Below are 27,933 nucleotides of genomic sequence, written 5' to 3'. Positions count from 1 at the left end.
AATATTCTTGCACATTTTTCTGGCTTAATCTTATGATTCCATTGGAATATTCATTTGCAGACTGAGCACTGATGGTTTCACTGGAGGAACTGATTGGGAGGAGTTACTGAGCCTGGAATTGGAAGCAATTTCCCCTCAAATAGCAAAGTCGTGAACCACTTCACAAGTTTCAGCTGTGTCTCAGTTGGTAGTGCTCTCGCTTCCGTGTCAGAAGATAGTGGGTTCATGCCCCCCACTCCAGAGGCACAAGTACAAAATCTAGACTGACACTCCAGCACAGTACTGAGGAACTGCGGCACCATTATAGATGCCATCTTTCAGGTGAGACATTTATGAGAGGCCCCATCATTTTCAACAGATCTAGCAACTCAAGACTGGGCATCCATGAGGCACTTTGGTTCATCAGCAGCAGCAGAATTGTACTCACCCACAATCTGTAACCTCATGGCCTGGCATATCCCCCAATCTACCATTACCATCAAGCCAGGGGATCAACCTGGGTTCAATGAAGAGTGCAGGAGGGCATGCCAGGAGCAGCACTTGGGCATACCTAAAAACAAGGTGTCAACCTGGTGAGGCTATAACACAGGACCACTGATGGCCCACAGCACCTCATGGATGCCCAGTCTTGAGTTCCAATTTGTACTCTTGGCAGACTAGGCACACACTGGCAATAATGGCAACATGGAGTCCTGAACATTTTGACGCAATAATGCAGATATAATCATATATTCTTCAAGATAGTAGGTAGATGACCTGTTCGCTACCGATTCTACTTTTGACCTGGGGCTGGATTTCACGGGTTGGGGTTGGGGTGGGTGTGGTGCGTGTTGCTAGCCTTGTTCCCCCTCACCCTGCAGCAGTCATCTGGCAACCGACACTTCTGAAAAAAGCCTTGGCCTGCAGCCATAATGCGCTGCCAGCAGGCTAAACGAACAGAGACTGGGACTTCCACCCCTCGGTGGGAGCAAGTCCCACCCTCGAGAGCTGCCAGCCAATCTGATTGGTCAGCAGCTCTAGCAGTCCCAGCAGCACCAGAACTGAGGAGCGGATGCTGCTGGGACTGCAAGGATGCCTATGGATGAAGAAAGCAATGAATCCCAGGGAGAGGTAAGTTGGAGATATTGGTTGGGGAGAGATTGGGGGGCCCAGGGAAAGTGTTTGTGGTGGGGGGGGGGGGTTGCGGTGGTGAAGGGCAAGGGGGGGTTGAGAGTAGTGGGTTTTGGAGGCCAGGTGGGATGGAACAAAGGGGGCCATAATGGTGGAGTGGGGTTACCCCCCGATACACTTAGGGCACTCCCCGCCTTTTAGCAGTTTCCTGAAAAGAAACGCCTGCCCACTCCCACCCGCCTGCCTACACCAAACATCTTATGGCGTGGGCAGCATATTATTCTAGTCAATTGGCTTGATAGCAAGCTCAATTGACCGTTAATGTTTTATTTAAAAATGGCAGGTGGGCTGCTGATTTCGGCAGCCGCGCACCTAGTGTGTTATGGGGCACAGCGCGGGGATGAGTGGGAAGGGGTGGACTTGCCACCACTTATATTCTACCTGGCGATGGCCCCTGCCCCACACAACAAAGGTAGGGATGGGGGGTGCTGTAAAATTCAGCCACTGGTGTCTAACAGGTGTATGAGTTTGGATAACCTTTGATTCCTCCTTTCTACTTTGCAGGGAACCATCGCCCTATGATGACTGGCTAAGATCAGGAACTCCACAAATGAGGGGCAGGGGAAAGGAGGGGATTGAATTGAGTGCATGTCCCATCATTTCTTGGCATGCTATTTCTGACCCACAACTCATTCAGTTCCTATGTTCACACTCTCCAGAATATCTTGTTAGCGACCATTCACCTTCCATTCAAACCCTTCTCTTTGACCATTGCTTAAGTGTTCCATTACAGCATCACCATTCCTTTCAGTTTTCACATGCTCAGTATGCCCCTTGCACATGAGGACCATTAGTCTAAGTGCAGCAAGCTGGTATTGCTTTTCACTGTAGCAACACAGTGCAAAACTGTAGCCTGTAAATACTCAGGTTTAAAAATTCTCAACAAACTGCTTCCCCACCCTTCCACTGCCCAAGGGATGTGTGCACATTCAAAAACATCTTTTATGTCCACAAGAATAAACTTGCACTTATTTCAAAAAAAAAGCAAGAGGAAAAATAAAGGAATATTCAAATTAATCATAATTCTCCATGAATGTTTAATTTTATCCATAGCCAAAAACCTTATTTTAATTAAAAAAACAGCTTCAGTGCACTATCTCGCAACCCACCTGGTGCATTTTCTCCCATCTACATACAACTCTGCAGGTGTCTCAACCCTTTTGCCCTGCTTTTTGGATGAAAATTTTTTAAAAAAATCCCTTCAACAAAATTAGACCCTTTGCCTATCTTTCTGGAATAAAAACAAATCCCTGAAACAAACTATCGTGAAAACATCCTTGCATTTCTCACAAACAGGAGGGAATTAGACAACAGAGGGCATTTGGGAATAAGCATCCACATCTTGTACCTGTTCATTACTCTCCTGTGAACAATTTTTAAAATGATGATCCTCTCAGCACAATCCTTCAGAAACTCAGACATTTTTTGCTTCAGGGTGGATTTGATCTCATGTTTTGCAATTGCCTTCAGGTGATCCCAAGAGGCTTTGCACCTCCGCTCCAGCTGACAAAGGTTTTCTTGAAGTTGGTCAAAGTCCACCTGAGAATAAGAGTTTTGAACAATCAATTTGAGTTTTTCTTCACAATCACTTTTTTCCCCCCCCTTAGGTTTAGAGTGACTTTCTTTATTGCTGAAGTCAGTCCCATATGAACAAGCAGCCAGGGAGCAGAAGTAGAAAGGACAGTGCCAGCAAAATGCAGATCATTCAGAATGAGCCGTTAGACCTACCCATGGCCGGACTTCATGGAGGCTGGGCAGTGGGAGCGGGTATAACAATGCTTCTTGTCATGAAAAGTCATCAGTCTGAAATGTTAACTCTGTTTCTCTCCCCACAGATGCTGGCAGACCTGCTGAATGTTTCCAGTGTTTTCTGCTTTTGTTTCTTTTTATTTCTTAATTTTGATTTGAATATGATTCAAACCAATGGGAAAATTATCTCCTGTAAGGGTACTCAGCGCAATAAGATTGGTAGTCCTAATTGTATTATGTAAGCCAGAAAAGTCACTGGTGCAGGAAATGGGGACATCATCCAAGCGCAGTGTAGCAAATTGGGGTTAAGTATGTTCTTGGGACAGAGTAGAGCAAGTATGACCTGCGGAAGCATTTTGACAGTGACACAGGATGGCCAAAATGTAACAATATTCTATTCACCCCCTTGGCAGTATATCTAAATGGTGAGAGCACAAACATTTACTAAAATAACATTTTGATTTCTATTCTGTAGTCACTTAATTTTACTCCGCTGCATTTTCCACATTGCGGCCAATAGTGGCAGCCCATCATCAGCTGAGGGGGCAGGAGGGAGAAATAACATGAAGCAACAGGTCTCGAAGGAGCTATTCTTTCTATGCACAAGCCTGGAAATAGCTTGTTAAAGACACAATGCATCCATTGTTTGCCAAGCACAGCACATATTGCCTAGGAGAAATTTGGAGAAACTTGCCCGAGCTTAGTTCCGTAGAGTTCAGCATTGAGTTTTAGACTGATATGAAGCTGTCACTTACTTTAGGGCAGTCTATTGCAAGCAGGTACACAAAGGGCAGAGATCCAGTGAGTACAATCTCTGCCTGATTTCATGGGCTCTAAGTGCCCATTCTGTGCTCCTGCCACAAGCTGTGTAGCAGAGGAATTCTACACGAAGGTTGATTAAGATTATGACTGGATCAGTGGCTTCCTTTGAAAAACCATATTGAAAGGTGATACCTATTGTATTAGACTGATGCGTTTTACAGTAAACACAGGCAATCAGCAACATTCTTGGAGGTCTCCTTTTCAGGTGGTAAAATGGTTAACCATTGTAAGACAAAAGGACCTCAGGGATTCTGCGTAGCTCCTGTGCATGATAAAGCAATTGGTTTAACAAATGCTAACTCCCAATTGCTCCCTGTGTTTGATTTATGACAAATAGTTACTCCAGCGAGGAAGAGGCTATAGGACCAAATCTCCCAACAGGCGAGCTGGATCGTAAACCTGTCTTTACATGGCTGACAGCAGAATTTTACAAAACGCCCCATTCCCATTACTGGCCAAGCCTAAATTGATTAGGCCAGCAGATTCTTGTTACTGGTGGCACACTGACAAAGGGAAAAAACAAAACTGGATGCCTGCTTTAAGAGAATGGAGAAATGGAAGGATCAAGGGTTAGCATTAGGCCCTCCCCTTTGTATGGCTGAGAAATAAGAACATAAAAAATGAAATGGTCTTGGCGATTAGTTGTTTGTTAGTGCAGAACTTGAGTAGTGCTGAGAGAAAGGAGACATGTCAAAGTTTTCCATCTTGCACTCATCAGGACACTTCGCAAGCATACTAATATAAGGCGAAAACAACAATTTATACTATAAGAGAAGAAAGTGCTGATTGGTTGGCAAGTGGACTCTGATTGGTAGAAGTGTAACCATGGAGACTGCACCAGTGATGGTGACTGGCAGTTAACTGCCTAGCATTGTTTGAAATTTAAACTAGGCAGCTCGACCCTGATTGGTCAAGGCATTGCTCTGAGGAATGAGTCCGCGAATGGCTGTCTCTTATTTTGTTTAGCTGGAACGGGCACAATGTGTGTACATGTTCTCTTGACAGTTATCAATTGCCTTCTGTAATGCAATATCTGAAGACCAATTCAGAGTTGATAACATTTATGAAAAGTGAGTTGGATTAATGGGTCACATTGTTTATTGCAGAGCAAGTAACTTTATACTAGGCTGCCATAAAGTTTTTTGATTATTGAACATTGTCAAGCTTTGGTGGCTTCACCGTCTTTCGTAAAGTTACAAAGAAATTAAGAGTTGTGTGAGGTTCAAAAAAAAACAGGAAAACCACATGTTGAGCTTGAGAGAGGAGATCTTGCCAAGAAAATTAAGACAATTTTTAAAAAGTTACATGTAGCTTTAACAATCATTGGCACTTTTTAAACCTGCTTCTATTTAACAGTGGACGCTGACAGTTATACAGGGAATTAGAAACAGATAATGGAACCACTGCCGAGTTTGGCAGCGTGAAGCATGCGAATTATCATTACTCCAAGCATTTTAGCTTGTTTGGAGCTAACTTACCAATTCAGCCCTCCACAATGTCATGCAACTCATGCTAATTAGCCAGCAATGCCAGGAGCTTCCCAAAGATGGCCCAGAGTTCTGACTCTTTTCTTATTCTTTTTATATTGGTTAATAGAGTTTACAGTATTTAGTTCTGCCAGTCAGTGAACGTTTGCACGCCTCCTAAGTGTCACTTGTGGCTCAGTTGATAGCACTCTCATCTCTGAATTACAAGGATGTGGGTTCTAGCCCCAATCTGGACACTTGAACACAAATTCTAGGTTGACACTTCAGTGCAGAACTGAAGGGAAGGTTGCACTGTCAGAGGTGCTGTGCTTTGCATTGACTTAAGGCCCTGACTGCTCGCTCAGGTGGATGCAAAGATTCCAAGGCAATTTTCAAAGGTGCTCACAGGACTTCTCCCTGATATTCTGATCAACATTTATCCCTCAGGGGAAAAGAAATCACTAAAATAACATTACTTTATTATTATAAAATATATTATTATTTATTTACTTATTGTTGTTTGGGGGAATTTTCTGTGTGCAAATTGGTTCCTATATTTCCTACATTACAACAGTGGTGTAAAGTTTTTTGAGACATCTGAAGTGGTGAAATGTGCTTTATAAATTTACTTACCTCTTTCATTTATTAGGTAAATTAAAGGTACGTAGAAAAATTAATTAGTCAGTAGTTGTAAACAGTAAACAGAAGGGACATGTTACGATGTTTCAGGCCTTCACCTTCCCTTCATCATCAGGTCAGAAGTGGGATGTTTGCTGATGATTGCAAAATGTTCACACCCATTCGTGTCTCCTCAGATAAGCAATCCGTGTCCATGCAGCAAGACCTGGACAACATTCAGACTTGGGCTGACAAGTGGCAAGTAACATTTGTGCCACACAAGTGCCAGGCAATGACCATCTCCAACAAGAGAGAATCTAACCATCTCCATATGACATTCAATGGCATTACCATCGCTGAATCCCCCACTATCAACATCCTGGGGGTTATCATTGACCAGAAGCTGAACTGGACCAGCCATATAAATTCTGTGGCTACAAGAGCAGGTCAGAGGCTGGGAATTCTACAGCGAGTGATTCACCTCCTGGCTCCCCAAAGCCTGTCCATCACCTACAAGGCACAAATCAGGAATGTGATGGAATAGTCTCCACTTACCTGGATGAAATGAGGCTCTAACAACACTTAAGAAATTCAACATCATTCAGGATAAAGCAACCCAATGATTGGCAGCCCATCCACCACCTCAAGCATTCACTCCCTCCACCCACCGACAAACAGTGGCAGCAGTGTGTACCATCTACAAGATGCACTGCAGCAATTAACCAAGGTTCCTTCGACAGCAGCTCCCAAACCTGCAACTTCTACCACCTTGAAGAACAAGAGCAGCAGATGCTTGGGAACACCACCACCTGCAAGTTTCTCTTCAAGTATCCTGACTTGGAACTTTATTGGTGTTCTTTCAATATCACTAGATCAAAATGCTAGAACTTCCTTCCTAACAGCACCGTGGGTGCACCTACATCACATGGAATTCAGCAGTTCAAGAAGGCAGCTCCCCATGACCTTCTCAAGGGCAATAAATGCTGGCCTCGCCAGCGACGCCCACATCCTGTGAATGAATGAATTTACTAAAACAATAAAAAAAGGTTTGTATCTTTCAGGAAACTGAAGAGTAAGAGGTAAACACATTTTCATAAGGCTGCAAAAGTTAGGATAAACGTTGAGAGAGCGGAGAAACGAACCAACTGAAACACCAATCAGAAAGAGAGAGTCACTCTGCTTTCAGGTGTCTATTGTATCATTTCATAAGTTAAATAACATGTAACTACTTCATAGAAAATCCTAAGATCAGAATTTAACAAAATCATAATATAACTGGATGATATAGAAGACATGGGGCATTTGCTCAGCGTCAGGTACGGGCAACGAATGTTGATTTGCAACCTTGTGACCTCTGTCCTACAAAACGTGGAACTGCTGCTCTCATGCCTGTTGGATCCACAAACCATTGTGAAACAGTCTGATGCACAGTGCATCTTCCATGCCTACGTCTAAGAAAGATTAAAGTTTAGAAGGTAATGAAGACTGCGCAAGAAAGGAAAAACAACAAATGATGGGGCTTTAAAATAAAAAATGCTGGAAAAGTAAATCTACCACTGAATCAGAGAGAGAACCTGACAATTTGAACTCTTTAAAAAAAAAAGGGTTAACCTTAACAGGTACTGCCTAACCATCTGTGTTTGATGCACGTTGCTGCTTTTATAGCTACAAAGAGTTTCACCGTCAAATGGCTCTTTTCAGAGGAAGTTAGAATCATTGAGACAGTTTCTAAAATAACTCCCACAGAACTTGTTTTTTTTTATTTGACATTGATCCTTTTCTCCTCTGAATTAGAGAGGCCAGGGGCTTATACACTGCATCATACACTAGGGCTCAAAGGCAATATTGGTCGGTACCAAGCGTAAAGGAAAATGCGAGAAGGTGATTCTCAGTGGCTTGTAGAATGCTTTGGCAGTAGAGGTAGAAGATGTTTTCAATGAATGGGGGTGCAGGCTGAGGGGCTGTATGGCCTATCCCTGCTCTTAATTTTGGAGAATGGCAGAAGAAGCCCCCGTGAAGATTTTTGTGCTGTGGCTGCTCACCATTCACCTCGCGTGTTTTAGTGCATTGCCCACTTGCTGTGGCATGGAAAGCAGCAAAGGTCTGAGCGCTGCTGCTCCTGGAATGAAGACATTAAGTTGCTGGCCTCAGTAATCTACGCTACACATGAAGTGTAGGAGAGCTTTTTTTTTAAAAAAGGTAGCATTACATAACCTCCGATCTCTAGGTTGGATTCCACACGTAATTTTACAACCTTGTCCATTTTGAGAGTAACACATCAGATCTTCATATTTCCCTAACTCCAAAAAAAAACATGGCTGGCTGTTTTGCATAATGCTCCAAGTCGGAAATCAGGGCGAGGTCAGTCGATTCCCGTTCAAATGCAAAGTGTTCAAAAAGATCCCAAACCTCCTCAATCTGAAAAGTCCTTGAGTGAAATGCAGAACAGTATTTTGTTACCTTCAGCCCTGGCTGGAAAGTGCAGCTGCAACATCTGGATAATAGACAGACAGAATTTTTTTTTCACTGACATACCTTGGCTGACCTCGTGATGGCCCCAATCTCTGAGTACAGGTCTGAACTATCTGGAAATTTTTCCACCACAATAGTTGCTATGTGATGCAGCAGAGATTGCTTATGCACCGTGTCTTTTACTTCTGGTACTTTCTCCAAGTACCCCAGCTCAAAACCTTTGGCCTGTTGGGAAAAGGGGTGAAAAATGCTTATTCCACAAAGATACATATTTAGCACTTACAGCAATCATTGCTTTGTTTCCAAAAAACAAAACTTTAGAGCTGATAATCGTGTCTGAGACGATTTGAATAATGTGAACATTCAGAAATCTTGGCCCGATATGGAGAGGTACGTTGAAATCAAGGGTGATCTTACTGTCAGCGATTAAGTGGTGTTTAAAAATTAATTGTCCTAATACAAAACAGAAATATGAGGAGGAACTAACTGGGTGGGTGCTGTAATTGACTGCGCCTCCTAAAATAAATTTGCCATGGTTCCCTCTCCTGGTCTCCATCCAGTGACCCCTGCTGGAAAGTCTGCATGTGGGAATTTTGCCCAAGGATAGCATTGAGCTGAGGTTGCAATGCTCCCCAACTCAAATAGCTGGTTGTCCCTTTTGAATCTGGGTGGCGGGCTGTTGATTGTACCCCGCCACGAGTCAGTGCCTTTGGGAGAGTATAAGAGAAAATTGAGGGAGGAGGAATATGAAGTGCACAGTATAAATGTTTGTGCATAGAACAAATAGTACTTGTTTCAGTGTAAAATTTATCTTGTCGACCACCAGAACCTGGCAAGACTTTTGCGATTCAAGAAACCAAGTCTGATCAACAACTTCCCAATATCTCCATATGACTGCTTTTAAAATCTTGGACCAAAATCGAAGTTCATAAATTTATAACAAGAATTGCGAACCACAATTAAATTTAAAAAGGCATATTCAATCACTGGTTATGTATGAACTACCTGCACTGGCTACTTTTAAACTGAGCAAACTACAAAACCGAAGCTTGTTAAAAAGTAGCATTACCATATGTAACATTATTAGCTGCTTCTCTGCACAGTATTGGGTCTATAGAATGGTTTCTAGGCAGTTTTCTATCTTTTCCTATTTCAGATGTGATTTGATTTTTAACAAACAATAAATATACTCAATGTGAGCATGTAAGGCAACTTAATTCCCTATATTTCTGGCTGCTGGATAGTATCTTTTATATACAGTTGTCCCAGTCACTCAAAAGTTATTCTCAGTGAGTACAAAGGTGCATAACAGTTGTCTTCTCAAACAGGAAGTAAATTGATCCCAGCAGCAAGGTTCCCTAATTTTTTCTCTGTTGATTAATAATAATTTTGATGGGTCTCCATTTTAAAAAAAATTATCTTAAATTCAGTAAGCGCTTCCCCTTTTAGGTTGGTACTTTTTTTTTTGCTTCCTCTATTGGGAAAACAGATGCCATGTATTCATTTAACAAGTCTGCCAACTATCCAATACAGCCTCGTCTCGATTCATCTTTAATTGGCCCACATTTGCCTTTACTTCCCTCTGTCTCTCTATATTTCTGTACAAATGTTGCTGTTAGCTTCGATTTTTTTTCTCATATTCCTTTTTGCACCTCATGACTTCCTTTGTATTCCTTTGTTGCTTTGCATTGCTCTCCAAGACTGACCGATTTCCTTGCTTGCATTTGTTTAAGCTTTTTACTTTATCTTGCTACAGTCTTTTATCTCACCTATTGACCATGGTTGGCTTACTACACAAGTGGAGCTTTTGCCTTCTACAAGCACATACTCGTTTTGTATCATAAGGAATACTTCTCACCGTTTGTCGAGTTACACATGAACAGTTCGACAAAGTGTATTGTGATTAATGTAATTTCTCTTCCATTTGAAGAGAATATTAATATTAAATTTAATATCTTTGTTTGTGACTCTCCCTTCTCCCTCTTCAGCACAATATTAAATTCAATTATATTATGGCAACTATTACAAAAACATTTCATCCCTCCCAACTTTTACCCTTCCAGCTTCCAACTGATCATCCAGCACCATTTCCACTATTGCTAAGATGATGTCACCTCCAAATACACCTTTACCTCCCTCCACTTTCAATATTCAAAAGGTTCCTAACACACACTCCCTTCCCAGAGCACCATGCAAACGCAGGAGATCCAACACTTGCCCTTTCACCCCTCTCTTCCTACCATCCAGGGCCCTAAGCAACACCTGCCCCCGCACCCCTCCCATCCCCCCAACTGAAACAGCTATCATTTGCATATCTTCCAAATCTGCTGGTCATGAAGTGGTCTCCTCTACATTCGGGAGACCAAATACAGTTAAGGTGATCGCATTGCTGAGCATCTACATTCAGTATGCAGCGTGACCATGAGCTCCCGGTCACATGACATTAATTCACCATCCCACTTCCTCTCTGACCTTAGCCTCCTGCACTGCACCAGTGGAGGTGTTGAGAGTTCTTTCCTGGAATGGGGGTGTACCTCTCAGCACAAAGTCTGTGGGATGGTCTGTGCCGCTGGATTCCACTCACTTTACTCCGTCACAGCCCCAAGTCAACACAATCCTCTCTGCTTTCCCAACTTTTCCCTGCTCCCCTTCACCCTCGCCACCTGCTGTTCTACTTTACATCCCCTCTAGTCCTATCTTTTGTTTCTTTCCTTGCTCCGTTAATTACGACCCTCTATTGCCTTGTATCATCTTCCCATGCGTCATTTAATCACCCCTGCCCTTCACAGACCTCTTCCTGTCTCTTTTCCTCAGCCAAGTAGTTGCTTAAAAGTTGTTAATTCTCGAACATCTAAGAGCTCTGATGAAAGGTCTTGACCTAAAATGTTAATTCTCACTCTCCGCAGATGCCACCTAACTTACCAAGTGTTATCAGCAATTTCTATTTTTATTTAACCTTGTTCACTAGAAAGGCTCACTAGAGCCGTGAACCTTCTTTGCAATGTCTTTATCTAGATCCCTTCTATTTTTATCTCTGCTTGTTACTATCAGTTCTTTTTTTTCCCTTTTAGTTTCTACAAGTATTCCCAGCTAATGTGCCTATCCATGATGTGTAACACTAAGGCTTCCTCTTTGATTGTTATTCTAGTTCTCCAAGTTCTTTTTCAAATTAAGCCTTTATTTCACCGTACTCTAATCTTAGCCATCCCTTGTTACATTATTTTCTCATTTTAAGTGCATAACATTTAAAAAAAATAGTTTTACAAATCTATGGTGCCCGGGTAAATGAAGAGGAGCAATTTTAATAATTGGAAAATTGTTGGACGATTCATAAATCAGACCTTCACACTCTTAAGATCTGAAGAAGAGTCATATGGACTCGAAACGTTAACTCTGTTTCTCTCTCGACAGATGCTGTCAGACCTGCTGAGTTTTTCCAGCATTTTCTGTTTTTATTTCCTATTTCTAGCATCTGCAGTATTTTGCTTTTAGACTTTTATATTCAATTTGTTGATCAACGCTTCCATTCAGTTGCACTCCATGTCAAGAGCAAATCCTCACATCATGTTCTCTATTACCATCCTTCTACTTTCCTGTACATTATACAATTCAATGCATCACTATTTTTAGTTATTTAGGTCAAATAACACTGTACAAAAGTATGTCTACTCAAGAGTACTAAGAATGTAGAGAAGGAATATGTATCCGTTTTCTTTTGCTATAAGTTATTTTGGTATCAGATTCCCGCCGACCAACTCCTAAATCTATAGATTTGATTATGCCTAGGAATACATCAATTCAGTATGGATTTAGTCAGCACCTCAAAGCCCTGAATGTCTCATCGTAATGACCAAATAAACACAACCAATTCAGTGTTAGTTTATACAATGTCCCACGTCTCAAGGATGAAAGGGGTGATGGCGGCATGGATGCAAAATGGGCTAAAAGACAAAGGAAAAAATAGTGACAAGCTGTCATATTTCAGACGAGAGGGAGATGCACAGTGGTGTCCCTAGGGGTCAGTATTAGGTCCATTGCTCATTTTGATATATAATAATGATCTTGATTGGAAAAAGGGGGCAGAATTTCAAAGTTTGCAGATGGCATAAAACTTGGAAGCGCAGTGAGAAAGACAGGGGATAGTGGTAAACTTCAGGAGCGTAGAGACAGCCAAGTCACTTGGGCAGAAACATGGCAGAAGAATTTTATGGTGGAGAAGTGTGAGGTGATGTCTTTTGGAAGGAGAATGAAGGGAGGTAATATAAATTAATTGGTACAATTTCAAAGTGAGTGCAGGAACAGAGAACTGGGGGTTCAGATACACAAATCTTTCAGGGTGGTAGGACAAGTTGTTAAAAAGAGTACACATGCGGGTGAATTTTTCTGTCAGTGAGCTGGGGGTGGGACCCACTCACCAACACAAAAATGACGTGGGATGACGTTGAGCGGAACCCCCAAAGTGATCCCGCCCCATTTAAATATTCAGGAAGGAAAGGGCACAGCGCGATCAGCTGTCCACCCGCCAACCTGTCAATGGCCAATTGAGGCCATTGACAGGGTAGTTAAAACAATTAAAGGCCCTGTCCGTCCAACCTTAAGGCTGGCGGGCAGGCCAGGATCCCCGCCGGGCTTCTGAAAAAACATGAAACCTCATCCACCGGCGGGATGAGGTTTTAAATAAGTTTAATAACGTTTCTGTGTACTTTATTAACATGTCCCATCTCGTGTGACATCATCACATGAGGGGGACATGTTAATGATATTTTTATTTTTCTATTTTTACACTTGGACAACCTTTCAGCGATTTCCCTGAGGCAGCACTTTGCCTCGGAGACGTGCGCTCTTTTGTGCGCATGCGTGAAAGAGCGCACTCTCACATTTGGGGAATCCCTCCCCCATCGCACAGCAAGCACATAGCGCTTCCCGTTGGGCTTCACGCTGGGCGAGCCTTAATTGACCCGCCCACTTAAAATGGCGGTGGGGCCCGTTTCAGTGGTGGCGATTGGCTGCCTGCCTGCCGTCAAGGGCAAAATTCAGCCCATGGTCTTTGGCTTTATAAATAGAGGCATAAAGTACAAAAGTAAGGTAGCTATGCTAAACTATTATAAATCTTTGGTTAGGCAATGCTGGAGTGTTGTGCCCAATTTTGTCAAGACCTTGTAGAGAGTACAGAGAAGATTTACTGGAATTATACAGGAATGAGGGACTTTAGTTATATGGAGAGAGTAGAGAAGCTGGGGTTATTCTCCTTAAGATGTGACAAGGTTGAGAGGAGGTTCAATGGAGGTGTTTAAAATGAACAATTTTGATAGAATAAAGAAAGAAAAACTTTTCACTGGCAGGAGGGTTGGTAACCAGAGGAAACAAAAGTAATTGGTAACAGACACATATGTGAGATGAAGAGAAACATTTTTTTTAAAGTAAGTTATGATCTGGAAAACACTGCCTGAAACCATGATGAAAGCAAATTCGATATCAATTTTTAAAAGGGAATTGGATTTATACATGAAAAGGAAACATTTGTAGGGCTACGGGGAAAAGGGCTAAGGAGTAGAGCTAATTGGATAGCTCTTTCAAAGAGCTGGCACAGGCATAATGGGCTGAAATGTCCTCCTTATGTGCTATACAATCCTACAATTCTCCAAAGAAATTATCCCTATCTGATGTCCTCATTCTGTGAGCGAGAATATCACATTGATGACTGCTCATCACTGAAATATCTTTTCCACTTTGCACAAGCAAACCACTTCAAATTTTTAAAAACTTCTTGTTTGTTTTCTCTCTTGTAGCATGAATAATTCAACTCTTTCCTCATTACTATAGCTCCCATTCTCTGGGGTCATCTTGGTGAATTTACACTGTATGCTGTTCGTCTGTCTAGCTTTTATCTCTTGGATTATGTAGAGAATATTATGGACTGGAGTTTGCAGTGAAAATATTAGCAAGGTTAGCAGAGTTCACCATTACTCATCTGCAAATCAAAGAGCAACTTCCAACATGAGCAGTTTGACAGGAAAATTGGAAGTTCCTATCTGAGGTGTGCTGCATGAGTATCTTGTTGTCTGGCTGCTCATTCAAATGTATTGAACGGCAAAGTTTCTGTACTGTCCCTTTTAGCAGTGCAGCAAATCTTAATTACTGCCAAACCACCTCTCTGAAACGGAACGGTAACTTTTGAAAGTTGGAGTCTCATTCCTTCAGAGTTTAATTGTTGATTTAACGTTTTTTTCTTTTTCTTTATGTTCATCTTATCTCGCTCTCTTACTCTAGCCTTTCTCCTTCTCATGATCTATACTTGATTTGACATTGATACTTCCTAAATCAGTCGCTGTGATGTTTATTAACTATTCCACAAACTGATTAGTTAAGGGGATGTACAGCTGCTTGTCCTGTTCATGCTTAATTGATAGAGCTACACTGGTTGAATATTTGGCCGACAGCAACTTGCCATGCAAAAGCCCATGAAAAGTTTATAGGCGAGCGCAAGTCTAATGAACAGCTGGCAGAGTTTACTCACTGTCACAGCAAATTCTGACCCATTATACTTTAAGGGAAAGTTGGATTAGTATTTGAATCAGAGTAGGAATCATGGCTGTGGGGAGAGGGAAGTCTCTGACAAAGACTCAGAACAGGCATCATGGACCTAATGTCCTTTTGTGCTGTAAACATTTTATAGTTCCATGTGACAGGGAGGAAGGTTATTTTGCAACAGTTTGGTGGAATAGCTGACACAATGTGTTTTAGTGGGAAACCAAAGAGTCTTCCCAAGATTTCTCACACTGATGTACATACAGTAACATAATAATGAACTAGCAAAAGAAGACAATCAAACTTACATTTGATGCATTTAGGAAGTTCCCTATAGCCAATAATGTTGCCAGGATGTATCTTAAAGTTTTATTGTTCTCTAACTGGTCCATTCCTTCTTTCAAATCCTGTAGAGGCTCTGCAACTTCCTGTGAGTAGAACATGAACATGCCATACCTTCAAGGTCAAAACAGCTGATGCATTGTAAAATTTATCTATGATCATCCAATAGAGCTAATATAACATTTATACACTAAAGTCTCAGAAGCTATACTACACCAAGAAGTAGGCTGTTCGTTGCAGAAGGAAGCTAGGGATAGGGGTTATTTGTATAAATTCTGGGCTTGTATACCCCAAATATTTTCTATGAAACTTTGCTATGTAACCATGGCAAAGTCATTAAATGACAGACCACTAGAGCAATAATCCCATTTGCAATTCCTTACAGTTTAGCAGCTTCACACAGTTTGTGGCATCAATTGTTCAGTATTGAACACTGATCATCTTCAGGGAACATTTATAAACTACAGGAACCTTTCAGGACACAAACTTTCAAACTACATTATGTTGCATTATTTACATACTATAGAATGCTGAGCCTTAAAGGTTAACCATTCCCTCAGCAACCAACAAACGTGTGAGGGATTAAAGTGAACAAATTAAAATCACCTTGGCAATCCTTGTCTTGCTCAAAATTACACCTCTTGATACTTTTCTCCATCTTCACAGTTACACAAAGTTATGCTGCACCTCATTATCAGCAGGAGAACCAACATTACTTTCATTGATATTCCTTACTGATAGGAACAAATAATAATTTCTGTCTATAACCATGGTATAAGCAATAAAAATCTCAAGGTCCCATTGGGCATATTTTAACTACCTGTTGGAGTGGACACCATAGGCTATGCTGTTAATCAAGTGCTGTACATATAACAAATCATTTTGTTTCTAGGCTGGAGTTACCTTCTCTACTGTCTCATAGTCTAGTTTGAAGGCCCAGAGCTGGAGTCTGGCTGAAAGTTCACTAATGGAAGACAAGGTTAGTAGAAACTGCTCTGCGGAACCCAAAGGAATGTCAGGATTCAGTAGCTGGGCCTCCTGGATCTTCTGCTTTTCCTCTTCACTTGGAATCATGGTCAGGATTTTCTAAAATAAAATCAGATACATGAAAGACATTTAATTGATATTCATCTGCAGGAATTGGGAAAGTTTTTAATGGTCTATGCACTTTACATTGGAGAGTAATCCTTCCACATAGGACACTGCCTCATCATATGATTGACAAAGGCAAGTCACTATTATTTTTCAGTGCAACCTAGCGATGTTGGTGATGAAATATTTTATCTCTCAAGGCTCCTGATACGCAGGAGAGAAATACAATTTGCATATGTTGTCTAACCTTAGATGTTGACTTGTCTAACAACACTCTGGGTAAAGACTGGCACTGGTTAAATACAATCCTTTTGGATAACCTGTGAATATTTCAATGTTGAGTATATTAAATCTTAGATGAATGTTGAAAGCAAATTCAGTAAGAAAATTAGTCAAAAAGTGAAAAACTTAATTTTGGCCAGCTTTGGATCTGTTAGATTCTGCCTATTAAACATGTCCTTCTTACACATGACCTCTGGCATCTTGTAAGATGTGAGGAACACTGCTTCTGTGGTAGATATAATACTTGAAAAAAAAAACTGCAAAACAGAATATTAGGGACTACATCAGGGACGTGCAAAATTAAACTAGATGCGATATTGGAGCCAAAGATGAATGGTTCAAATGATCTTTCTCTCTCAGGCTTGTCCTTTGTCAACTATGGGCTGAAGTTTCCCCCCGTTGGGGTGGGGAGGGTGTAGTTGAAGGGCAGGCACATACAGGTGCGCTTCCAATCGGCGCCCCCAATCAGAGGCGCCCTGCCATTTTATGTGGGCGGACCAATTAAGGCCCACCCAGCGTGATGTCCGCACGGAATCGCTATCCGCTCCCTGTGCAGGCCGGGGAGGGGGGTGGAATCCCAAAATTGAGAGTGAGTTCTTTTGCACATGTGCACGAAAGAGCGCATTCATCTCCCTGAGGCTAAGTGCAGCCTCAGAGAGATCAGCTGTAAATGTAAAAAGATAAAAATAGAAAAATAAAATTTTCCTAACATGTCCCCTCATGTGACAATGTCACATGAGTTGGGGCATGTCCATAATTTTTACAAAACCTTTACTAAAATTTTTTAAATCCTACATGAAATCTCATCCCACCCGTGGATGAGGTTTCATGTTTTTTCTAGTTCCCACCGGGCTCCTGCTCACCAACCTTAAAGTTGGACGGGCAGGCCCTTTACTTATTTAATTGACCCTGTCAATGGGCTCAATTGGCCACTGACAGGTCGGTGGGTGCACAGCTGATTTTGCTGCACTCCCGCCTTCTTGATAATTTAAATGGGATGCGGTGACGTCGGGAGTTCCCCCAACATCACCGTGCGTCATTTTATGCGTCGGTGAGCAGGCACCACCCCCGCTCACCGACGTGTAAAATCCTACCGTATGGCTCAGTGCTAGCAATTTCAGAGTTAGAAGGACATGATCTCAAGTTGCACTCCAGAGCCTTGAGCACATCATTCAGGTTAGTACTCCCTGCCAAAGGAGGGATGAAATATTAAACCAAAGCCCTGTCTGCCCTCTCAGGTAGACATAAGAGATTTCCTGGCATTATTCTGAACGAGAGCAGGGGAGAGTTCCTCAGGTGTCCTCGTCAATATTTATCCCTGAACCAACATCACAAACAGAGCAAGTTGTCTGATTATTTATCACATTGCTGTTTTTTGGGAGCTCAGTGTATGCTAATTATCTTCTAATGTTTCCTACTTTACAACTGTAATTACACCTCAAAAGCATGTCATTGGTTGTTAAGCATATTGGGATATCCTAAGGTCATGAAAGGTGCTATATAAATGCAAATCTTTTTTTTATGTAGTGTAGTTGAGCAGTAACTGGAGAGAGCTGGCTCTATTCATTCTGTCTCTTGGCAAGCTTATGAGAGAAGGATGGGCGATAATAGATGTATTTGAGATCTCCAATGATTCTTTTGGGAATGATGAGCCGGAGTTGCTGGAAACATGTCCCTCCCCATGCACCAATTCATTTCAGTCATTCACACTTCTGGCTGCCTGAACGCAAATTGAAAGTCCAAACTAAACGACGGAACAGCTTCCATGAATTAGGGTCTACAGCATCCAAAGAACCAAGCTGTTTGCTTTTAAATCTTCACTTAATTTCAATTTATTTTCTCCCTCATCTTTGTCCTTAGCACCCCATGCCCCACATGGCACTCACACTCCCTGCCCTAAATAATGCCTATTTCAGAGCCTTTGCCAATCGGCCAACAGATTAGATGCAACAGTAGCTCAGGGCAATGTAGTGTCGGTTTCCTCCCATTCCCTTGGGATGAGGTTTCGGGTACCCGAGGTGGAGAATTGAGACCGGTGTTGGGGGGAGGTGGATGGTTGGTTGGGGGGGGGGGGGGGGGGGGGGGGAGCAAGGCGGGGCAGTGCCAAAATAATAGCATCCGGTGGCATGTTGGTCTCAGGTACCATTCCCAGCCACCGGATATTTTTGCTACAAGGCAGGCAGACATTTAGGCACATTAAGAGACTCACCAGAGGTAAATTTAGGAGGCCGGCTAGGAATTTCCAGTCGACCTCTAGTTTCCCAATACAGCAAGTGGGGGCAGGTTAACTGCCTGGAGGCTGGCACCTCCCTGCTTGCCTGGGTGGAGGAGCAGCCAAAGACACCAATAGAGGGGCTTCCCTCCCCACAGTGGTTGCCTGGTCAGGAATGTTGTTCTTGACAAGGTTAACCAAACCAGACTAAAGGTACAACGTCTAACTAAGGACATGAAAACACCGTGACCAGATTTTACATTGAACGAGCGGATCCACGCCCGACCTGGAATCATGTGAAATTGAGTGAGAAGGTGGCACGCCCGCCGACAATTAAAAGGGTAATTAGGCCTATTAAGGGGTCAATTGTCAGCGATTTTACATGGCCCTTCCACTTTTACGGTCGGTGGATAGGCCAAACGGCCAGGCAGCCTTCACGTTTTCGCTACAAACTCCATCCAGGGTGGGGCAAAACGGCCAGGGTTAAATAGAATAAAAGACGACGTTTGGGGGATGAGGTGTTATGTAGTCTGCCGTCAGGTGCTTGAATTGGCAGCATTGACACAGTTTGCGGCAGTTTGTTGACCTCATTTCACTCTCACAGTTACTGCAGCTCCCTGAGGCAGCTCCACAGCAGCTGCCAGCCTTCAGGGAGCGCCCGCACCCTCACCCTCATGTTTCTCGGCGCCTGCCCTCTCCCCGCAACCCCTGGCAGCGCTGAGCCTTTCTCAGCGCATGTTTCACACTGACTGCCAGTTAACCGGCCCGGTCAGGGGCGGATCGCGGCTGGAAGCGCTTATCACGTCCGCTTCCGAGTCCGCTGATCGCACACGCCCGACAAGTGCAAGATTCAGGCCTGTGAAATTTAAATGTCCTGAGAAAGGAGATGCATAATGGAAGGCATGAGCAGCAAAACAAATTCTCATGAGAGAAGATCCTAAAAAAATTGATATAAAGTGGACTTTAAATCCTAACTATTACACGTATTTGCTCGATACAGGTAGATGTTGTGATGCTGCCAAGATGGACTCATTTTTGGGGGGGTGGGTGGTGGTGTTGTAATTATGAGGTTCATAAGATTATTGTTTTGAGCCTGTCTTTAATTTGAGCTAAAATGCAAGGAATCATGTGATTTGTTCTAAAGTCTGCCTGACAATAAGCCTGGCTGGTTTGATTGCTAGAGATTAAAGAGAGCCCAGATTGTTTTACTGAGAATAAGGTGCAAGGTGTTTACACTTGGAGACAATGGCAGCAGCTCTCTGCTAACAGTGGATAGACTGCGAGTCTTCAAAGTCCCAAAAAAGGAAATGTCAGGTTGTAACAGTTGTGCTTTAAACTGTCCTTTTCCAAATAAGGGAGTTGTGATCTCAAGGATTGCTAATCTGCATTTCTACATGGATACATGTTGCCATGAAGATGGGCTTTCGGAGGGCAAGGGCTTCTAAGATACCAATGAAACTCAAACACAGACAGTCTGCAGGGTTTGGGAAAGGCAGAGCACTAGAGGTCGAAAGTTCCTGTGGTTCACCATGCAGGAATACAGGTGGGAGCTCCCACTCGGATTGGAAAGACCAAATTTGTGAAGAGTTAAAATGAGGCTGGAAGATTTGCCTAGCTTTAGCTAGAGGGAAATGTCTCAAGGGAAACTCACACCATGAACGACTGTTCTGGAGTTAAAAATTTCCTGGCTGGGAAAGGATGAGAAGTAAAACCCCAGGAGCTAAGAATCATTTTAGACTGGTTGCAGGAGAATTGAAGGTCTATTTAAAGGCCAAATGTAACGTAAACCTGATGGTGGTTTTTCTGGTTGTATTAAAAGTTCTATTCTGTAGTATAAGTTGACTACAAAAATAGTATTTAGTCAATAGTGCTTTTAGTCTGTTGCGGTAAACATCTTAAAATGTGAAATCGTCATGTCATCCGTTCAGCTATTAACTGGAAGTTCAAATTTCTTTTTAACAGTTATGGGTCTCTACGGGGACAGTAACACTTTATAAGCTGGTTTACAATTTCAATCCAGCTGAGCATATAGAGGAATCTTACCCCTGTGAGATTGTTCAAGTGTGCTGACTGTTTTCTTGTTAAGTTGACAGTCAACATTTCAACTCCAGTGTTAGCATTTTCAAGAAAATACAGCTTTCCCCACTGGCCTTGAAGGTTATCAGCATCAATTAATCAAATTAATAGGAAGATGGGGCAGAAGCCTGTTAGAATCAGATAGATTAGAGGGTGGCACTGGAATCATGTTATTTTCCTCCACTAGAATGTGGTGCACCAAATCAGGGCCGACCATTTTTAAATGAGCTCCTTGTTTCTGGGAATCGCAGTAATAAGTGTATTAATTTAGCGTTTGTCCCTGAGCACCTACCATAACAAATAACTGCAAAAGACAATGCAGTTTCCTCGAAATAAACTTTCTGTGCCAACCCCAGCTGCTGTTTGAGATAAGGTGCAAGTTCATTTATGTGAACATATTAACGGCTTAACTTGATGATTCCCCTCACTCTATTTACAATGCTGAGGGGGGGGGGGGTCAGGAAATAAAATCGGAAGTCAGATCGATGTGGTGATATACTATATTCACTATACTGTGGGTCACACTCAATTACAGGCAGTTCAAATGTCAACAAATACACCAAAATCACGTGTCAAAAACCCTGCTCCCATAAATAAAATAGAAAATAAATGTCATCACTCACCTCTCTAAACAGTAATGCTTAAATCAGCACTGCTGTCAATTTAGGTATGTTCAATAAAAATGATGAAGTATTGGATATATCTTTAGCATACAGTGTTATGTCTGACATGTATGATTTGATGCTGATATTTGGTATTAGAACAAGGAAAACCTTCCATTACCTATCAATAAAATGCATTGCCTAAGTAAGTATTACACAGTTAAATGGACAAATTATTCTGTTTGCACATACATCAATAGTAGGTAGAGATCTACCTCCTTCCCTGTTCGCCTTTACCTCAAGTTACCCAGGGTAACTCAATTCCCACAATTCCACTTGGAGCTCTGCAGCTTTAACCTTTGCCCCTGAAAGCATGATTGAAGTGCACTGAATGTGCAGGAAATCAAGACCAGGCTGGTTTACTTAGACACAAGCTGAGATTTTAGGAGTGGCGTTATTTTAAACATGCTGCTTTGCCATTTGCTTTAAATACTAACTCTGGTATTAAAAATAACACCAACTGAGAAGCATTACTAGACTGCCTCAAAATGAGGTTCAATTTGACTGACTGATCCCAGGCCTCTACCCCGGACAGAAAGGGAGACACAAATCAAGAGGGAAGCTTACCTCTATGCCTTCCTTGTTCAAGGCGTATTCATCAAAGTTCAGAATTGCAGTCTTGATTGTTCTTGGAGGAGGTAATACGGTCAGTCCAATGTTAATAGCATTGCTCCGCTTTGAGTCTAACACAATGACTTCCTGTCTCTTGCCATCTGCAGCTGTTTTCTGAGATAAGCACATATAATAGAAGTTACATAGCCATACAGAATGAGTCTGATTCTGTGCGTGGAAAATAATCTCTAAGTTCATAGAATGGAGCTACATGTTCAGAACCGACACATCATAACCCACAAATACCAGGAGAGCAATAGCATTGGAAAATGCATCTATTCTTCAGCACACTGCCCACCCATATTCCTTTTCAAACAGAGAGGAAAGCAGCCATGAGCACCACTTCTGCTGATCTACATTATATTCACTATTGTAAACAAAAGGAAGTTGTTGGATGCCAGAGGCCTGAAAATCCATGGAAGCCTTTTGGTCTCCCACGGTAACGCCACCTGAAAATCAATAGAACCAATCCTCCCCACACCGAAAGAGCAGAGACCTGATTGTATAGGGCCTGAGTACTTCCCAGGAGTTTATGACAAGCCACCTTAACACTGATGAAATTTCTGCAGTCCTATCTCATCAATCCCACACCAACTCCTCCTTAAATGGGAGCATTCCTGAAGGGATTCAGAGCCTGGGCAGGATTTTTTTCCCCCAAGGAATTCCTGTGCAATCGGGATCTGGTGTATGCCAGGAGGCCTAACTGTTAAGTGATTTGAGGAGTAAGGGCCTCCAAATGGGCAGAAGTGACTTTTCCATGTGGTCCAGGCCATGTAGCAACCTCGATTTCCAAAGGGAATTTTTTAAAAGTGGGAAAGGAGAGGAACTAGGTTGGGACTGAGGAGAGAGGGAAAGCACCTGAATTTCCAACTGGCTGGACAGGTATGTGCTGGAGGTGGGCCTTTAGGGATGTTTACATGTTACCTACTCCATGAAAAATAAATGCTCTCCCACTGACCCTGCAAACTCCAGGGGGCAGAACGTGGTTGTGATCCTGGATTAACAAGGGATTTCAACAGCAAGAATTGAAAGAACCAGGGTTTTTGACTGGGTAGGACATGTTACTTTTCTATTGCGTATGCAGAGGGCATCGCTTGATTGCTGAAATCAAATTGTATTGTATTAACACAGATACTGACAACCCGAAACTGATCACAATAAAAAGAGGTAAAAAGAGTCAGAATAACTCAACTACACTTCCTCACACCTGCTTCCTATATGGACACTATTCCAGTTACCCTGTTTCTCTGTCATAGATCTTTTGATGTGAGCTTCCAAACTAGCACTTGGAATGTGCCTTCCTTCTTTCTCACCCAAGGATTCCCCCACCATAGTTGACAAGGCTATTGATCACATCCATTCTATTTGATAAACCCCTGCTCCTATCCATCTCTAGCTCCCTCCCAGAACCACAACAGGGTTTCCCAAGACTAGGCTTTGTCCTCCAGCAGATCATCCTCTGCAATTCACAGAATCACAGTGCAGAAGAGGCCCTTCGGCCCATCGAGTCTGCATTTCCGCTGCCTCCAGTGTGATGCCACCAACAAACACATTTTCCCCTCCCTATTCAGCATTTCGAAGGGACCATTCTATCCGCAATACCCTGGTCCACTCTTCAATCATCCTCAACACCCCTTTCCATGGTACTTTTACATGCACGTGCAAGAGCTGCAACTTATACCTCCTCTCTACTCACTGTCCAAAGCCTCAAGCACTCCCGCCAGGTACCTCTTTCAATTTACTCTATTCGCTGCTCACTATGCTCCTCTCCATTGGCGAGACCAAATGGAAACTGGGTGACCGCTTTGAGGAATAATTACATTCAGTTCGCAATTGCGACCCAAGCTTCTGGTCACCTGTCATTTCAATTCTCCACCTTGTCCCCATTCTGACCTCTCTTCCAATGAAGTTTAAGGTGAGCTTGATGTTGTATTCAACGATTTTAGATTGCAATCTCTGGCTCCATTTTGTTTCCTTTTCCTTTTGCAATTTTTGTTTTTTTTTTCTTTTGTATGTGTCTTTGGAGGACAGCCATTCAGGATCTAGTCATTCACACATCTCCTCCAGACACACCTTTTGTTCCTTCATTTATCCATTACCATTCCCCTTTGGCCTTGCACTGCCAGCTCTTTTGTCATTCAATCTCGCCAGCCCTCCACCCTATTAGAGACCTTCCCTTTTGTTCTTTTGTACACCCTCTATCCTTCCACCTGCTTAAAAACCATAACATTCCTAGTTTTCCCCGTTCTGATTAAAGATCACGAGCCTGAAACATGACGCTGTTTTGCCACTGATGCTGCCAGACCTGATCATTATTTCCCAGCATTTTCAGTTTTTATTTCAGAAGAAAGACACAATATTTAACTTTTGGGAGGGCATTAATAGCATCTTGATATCAAACCGAAGATTAGGGTCTGACGTTTGCTCAGCAAATCACAAAATGGCACAGTGATTCCAAATTTATCTTGAATTCAACATTCCAGTAGCTATCACTGGGAAATTACAGAAACCTGCTTTCAAAAAAACAAACTTTGGCTGGAGTTTTCCAGCCCCTCACGCCGGCGGAATCTTCCAGTCCTGCTGACATGAAAGGAGATTTCAGTGGTTCACCAGGCGCCACGGGGGTGCTGGAAAATTCTGGCCTTTGTTTTTAAAATTATATTTTTCTCATATGAGTTTTACATTTTTCACCCTCATCTTGCTTTGAGCCACCTATGCAATGCATCTTACTTCAAGTAAGAGGAGAGCACAACACTACCTTCCTAAACTTTTACCAATGCTGCTGTGTAACCAACCATTAGGAGGTACTTTGAGAGCGGCTGCCGTGACACTGTTTCAATTTCACCTGCTTCCCTGTAGAAAGGTCTTTGAGTTCCACTCAAGACCACCCAAGTTGTTACATTGTTCTTTAAAATAAAAACATAAAGGATAGGAAGAATGTTCGAGTTGTGTAGGGTGATGGTATCTTCGTGCAAATATTCTCCTCATCCATTAATTATCATATTTACATCACATACATAGGAGAGTACGCAGAATGAAACCTGGTTACCCAACTGGCAGCTATAGCTCAGATGGTAGCATTCTCGCCTCTGAGTCAGGAAAGTTGAGCTTGAGTCCCGTTTCAGAGCTGGAGTTCAAAAGTCAAGGCTGACCCTCCAATGTAGTACTGAGGGAAAGCTGTACTGTCAGAGGTGCCATATTTTTGATTAATCATTAAGCCAATGTCCTGTGTGCCTTCTCAGGTGGGAAAAGATCCATGGACTATTTCAGGGGAATTATATAGCTGGTATCTGAGCCAACATCTATCCCTCAATCAACATCGCAAAAACAGATCATCTTGTTATTGTCACATTGTTGTTTGTAGGTGTGTGCAAATTGGTTGCCATGTTCCCTATTTTTCAACATTGACTACTGGTCACTCTATAAACGCAAGTCTTATTTTGTTTTTCACTGCAAAAGCACTATCGCAGTATGGTTTGGCTGAGTTGTGATGCATGGTTTGGTAGGTTTATGACTAACATTTATAACCTGTTTCTCAATGCTCTCTACCAGCAAGAGCAGGTAATGGGGACCAACACGACGCTTTGAAGTGGTGCGAGAGTAAAAACTGGAATGAGGTCTTGTCAAAATACGAAGCACTAAAAGACATGCTGAGCCATTGGCAACAGACTGGGAGCAGATCAACTACTTGCCAATTCAGCTTGGCACTGGTGTATTGCCCAGTGAGACAGTTTCAAAAATAACTAAAGGGGGAAATATAGCTCAAAAGGAAAAAAGAAAATGCATAAGAATGTGCACACTTTACGAATGAATGAACACAAAGGATCTCCATGACCTTACAGGAACTATTCACTTATTAAGAAAACAGTCTTCAAAAATGAAAACATACACGCATTTCCAATAAAATAACATCTGTAGGAATGATTTCCTGGTAACTCCACCTGCAGAATATTATAAAGTAGAATGACTGGAATGTACAAAACCCCACAGACTCTCATTTCTCTCATACAGTAATCTCTGAAAAGAAAACCAAAGCAAACACACATTGCCCTTTGAGAGCCACAGGAGTCTTTCAAGACTAAAATGGAAGACTGTAGTTTTGTGGTTCATTGAGACTGCTGTTGACACTATATTCTTCTATTTCCCTGCTTATTTCAAATATATATTCAGTGCTTGAGAGGTGCAGGAGCTTCATTTCAGAAGGCTGTTGAAGGCCTGATAGAAATCAAAAGTTGACATGGAATACGAGAGGAAGGACTGGCTACAAATCACTGCTTGACTGAAGCACGGTGGCTGCATGACCACCGTATCATCAGAATAATGCTCAGGTACATGCTCCACTTCCCTTCTGACACTTTGCCTAAGTAACTGCCCTTCATGTGTGAGCGTTGACTTTGAATGCGAGGGCTTTCACAGCAGAGCTCAATTCTTATCATTATCCATAGCCCGTAGATCTACACTTCCCAGAAGGAGTCAGGAATTCCACCTATGTTCCAGGGATTGAGGAAGATTACTTCATCCTTGCTCAAGTTTAAGATCAATTAACTCAGCATAGATGAAGGATTGAATCCAGGACAAGTCACCTTGTCTCTGCAACTCCATTTTACACGTGAATTCCCAAGTGAACCATCAGGAAAGCCCAGCAACAAAATTCATAGTGATACCTTTTTATGGTGTTATACCTGTCCAAAAACAGGCCATAAAGTTGACTGCTGCTGAACCACCTAGTGATTTTTTTAAAAAAAGAATACATGCTAAATGAATGCTGCTTATTAGGGCAAGACAACCATTGTTAGGTAGAAATAGTGGTCATTATGTTCTGAGTCAGAAACAGAGCAGCCAATTGATTACAAGCAATAATTTCCATGTGTTGGTAGCCAAGAGGTTATGGTACTGGGTTTGTAACCCCAAGATCAAGAGTTCAAATCTCACAATGGCGAACTATGAAACAACGTAACTTCATCTGAAACAGATGGAAACAGGTTTGTACTCGAAAGAGTTACATTAAAAAGCTACTGCTACCAGTAGGTTTGCTGCCTTGTTTCCCCCAGTCAGACAAGATGAAAAACAAACATTTTATTACAAAAGTAAGAGAACACCTACTCTTGATCAGTCGGGCCAGACTTGCAGCTGAGATGATGATATCACCATTGAGTCCTAGCCTATTAATGGTTCTAATTCACAGTAAATATCCAGCCCAGGTCTGCATTCACCTCAAGGTATATTTTAATACTACAAACCTTGCTTTAGGCGTGAATAGCTGTGAATATAAATACCGTAGCAACAAGAGCAGGTCGGAGGCTAGAAATTCTGAGGCGAGTAACTCACTTCCTGACTCCCCAAAGCCTGATCACCATCTACAAGGCACAAGTCAGGAGTGTGATGGAATACTCTTCACTTCCCTGGATGAGTGCAGCTCCCACAACACTCAAGAAACTCAACACTATCCAAGACAAAGCAGCTCGCTTGATTGGCACTCTATCCACAACAATAAACATTCAGTCCCTCCATCATCAATGCACAGTGGCAGCAGTGTTTACCATCTACAAGATGTACTGCAGCAACGCACCAAGGCTCTTTCCACAGCACCTTCCAAATCCATGACCTCTGTCACAAGAAGTGAAAAGGACTGCAGACACATTGGAATACTACCAGTTGGAAGTTCTCCTCCAAGCCACACACTATCTTGACTTGGAACTATATCACTGTTCCTTCACAGTCACTGGGTCAAAATCCTGGAACTCCCTCCCTAACAACACAGTGGGTGTACCTAAGCCACATGGACTGCAGCAGTTCAAGGTGGCTCACCAACACCTTCTCAGAGACAACT

General features: G+C 42.4%; 1 protein-coding gene across 6 annotated transcripts in view; it reads right to left on the bottom strand.

Moving 5' to 3' along the window:
• The window catches only part of LOC121275666 (FH1/FH2 domain-containing protein 3-like), a 592,370-nt gene that overhangs the window by 40,749 nt on the left and 523,688 nt on the right, over positions 1 to 27,933 (bottom strand). For all 6 annotated transcript variants that reach the window (XM_041183184.1, XM_041183185.1, XM_041183186.1 and 3 more), the window contains 5 exons: positions 22,059 to 22,217; positions 16,071 to 16,253; positions 15,134 to 15,253; positions 8,361 to 8,522; positions 2,519 to 2,709 (listed from right to left, as the gene is read on the bottom strand). In XM_041183184.1, the coding sequence (XP_041039118.1) occupies positions 2,519 to 2,709; positions 8,361 to 8,522; positions 15,134 to 15,253; positions 16,071 to 16,253; positions 22,059 to 22,217 (815 nt within the window). The remainder of the gene's footprint in view (positions 1 to 2,518; positions 2,710 to 8,360; positions 8,523 to 15,133; positions 15,254 to 16,070; positions 16,254 to 22,058; positions 22,218 to 27,933) is intronic.

Source organism: Carcharodon carcharias, chromosome 3, assembly GCF_017639515.1.
Source record: "Carcharodon carcharias isolate sCarCar2 chromosome 3, sCarCar2.pri, whole genome shotgun sequence".
In the NCBI taxonomy this organism is placed as follows: Eukaryota; Metazoa; Chordata; class Chondrichthyes; order Lamniformes; family Lamnidae; genus Carcharodon; species Carcharodon carcharias.
This window is presented reverse-complemented; position numbering and strand designations above follow the sequence as displayed.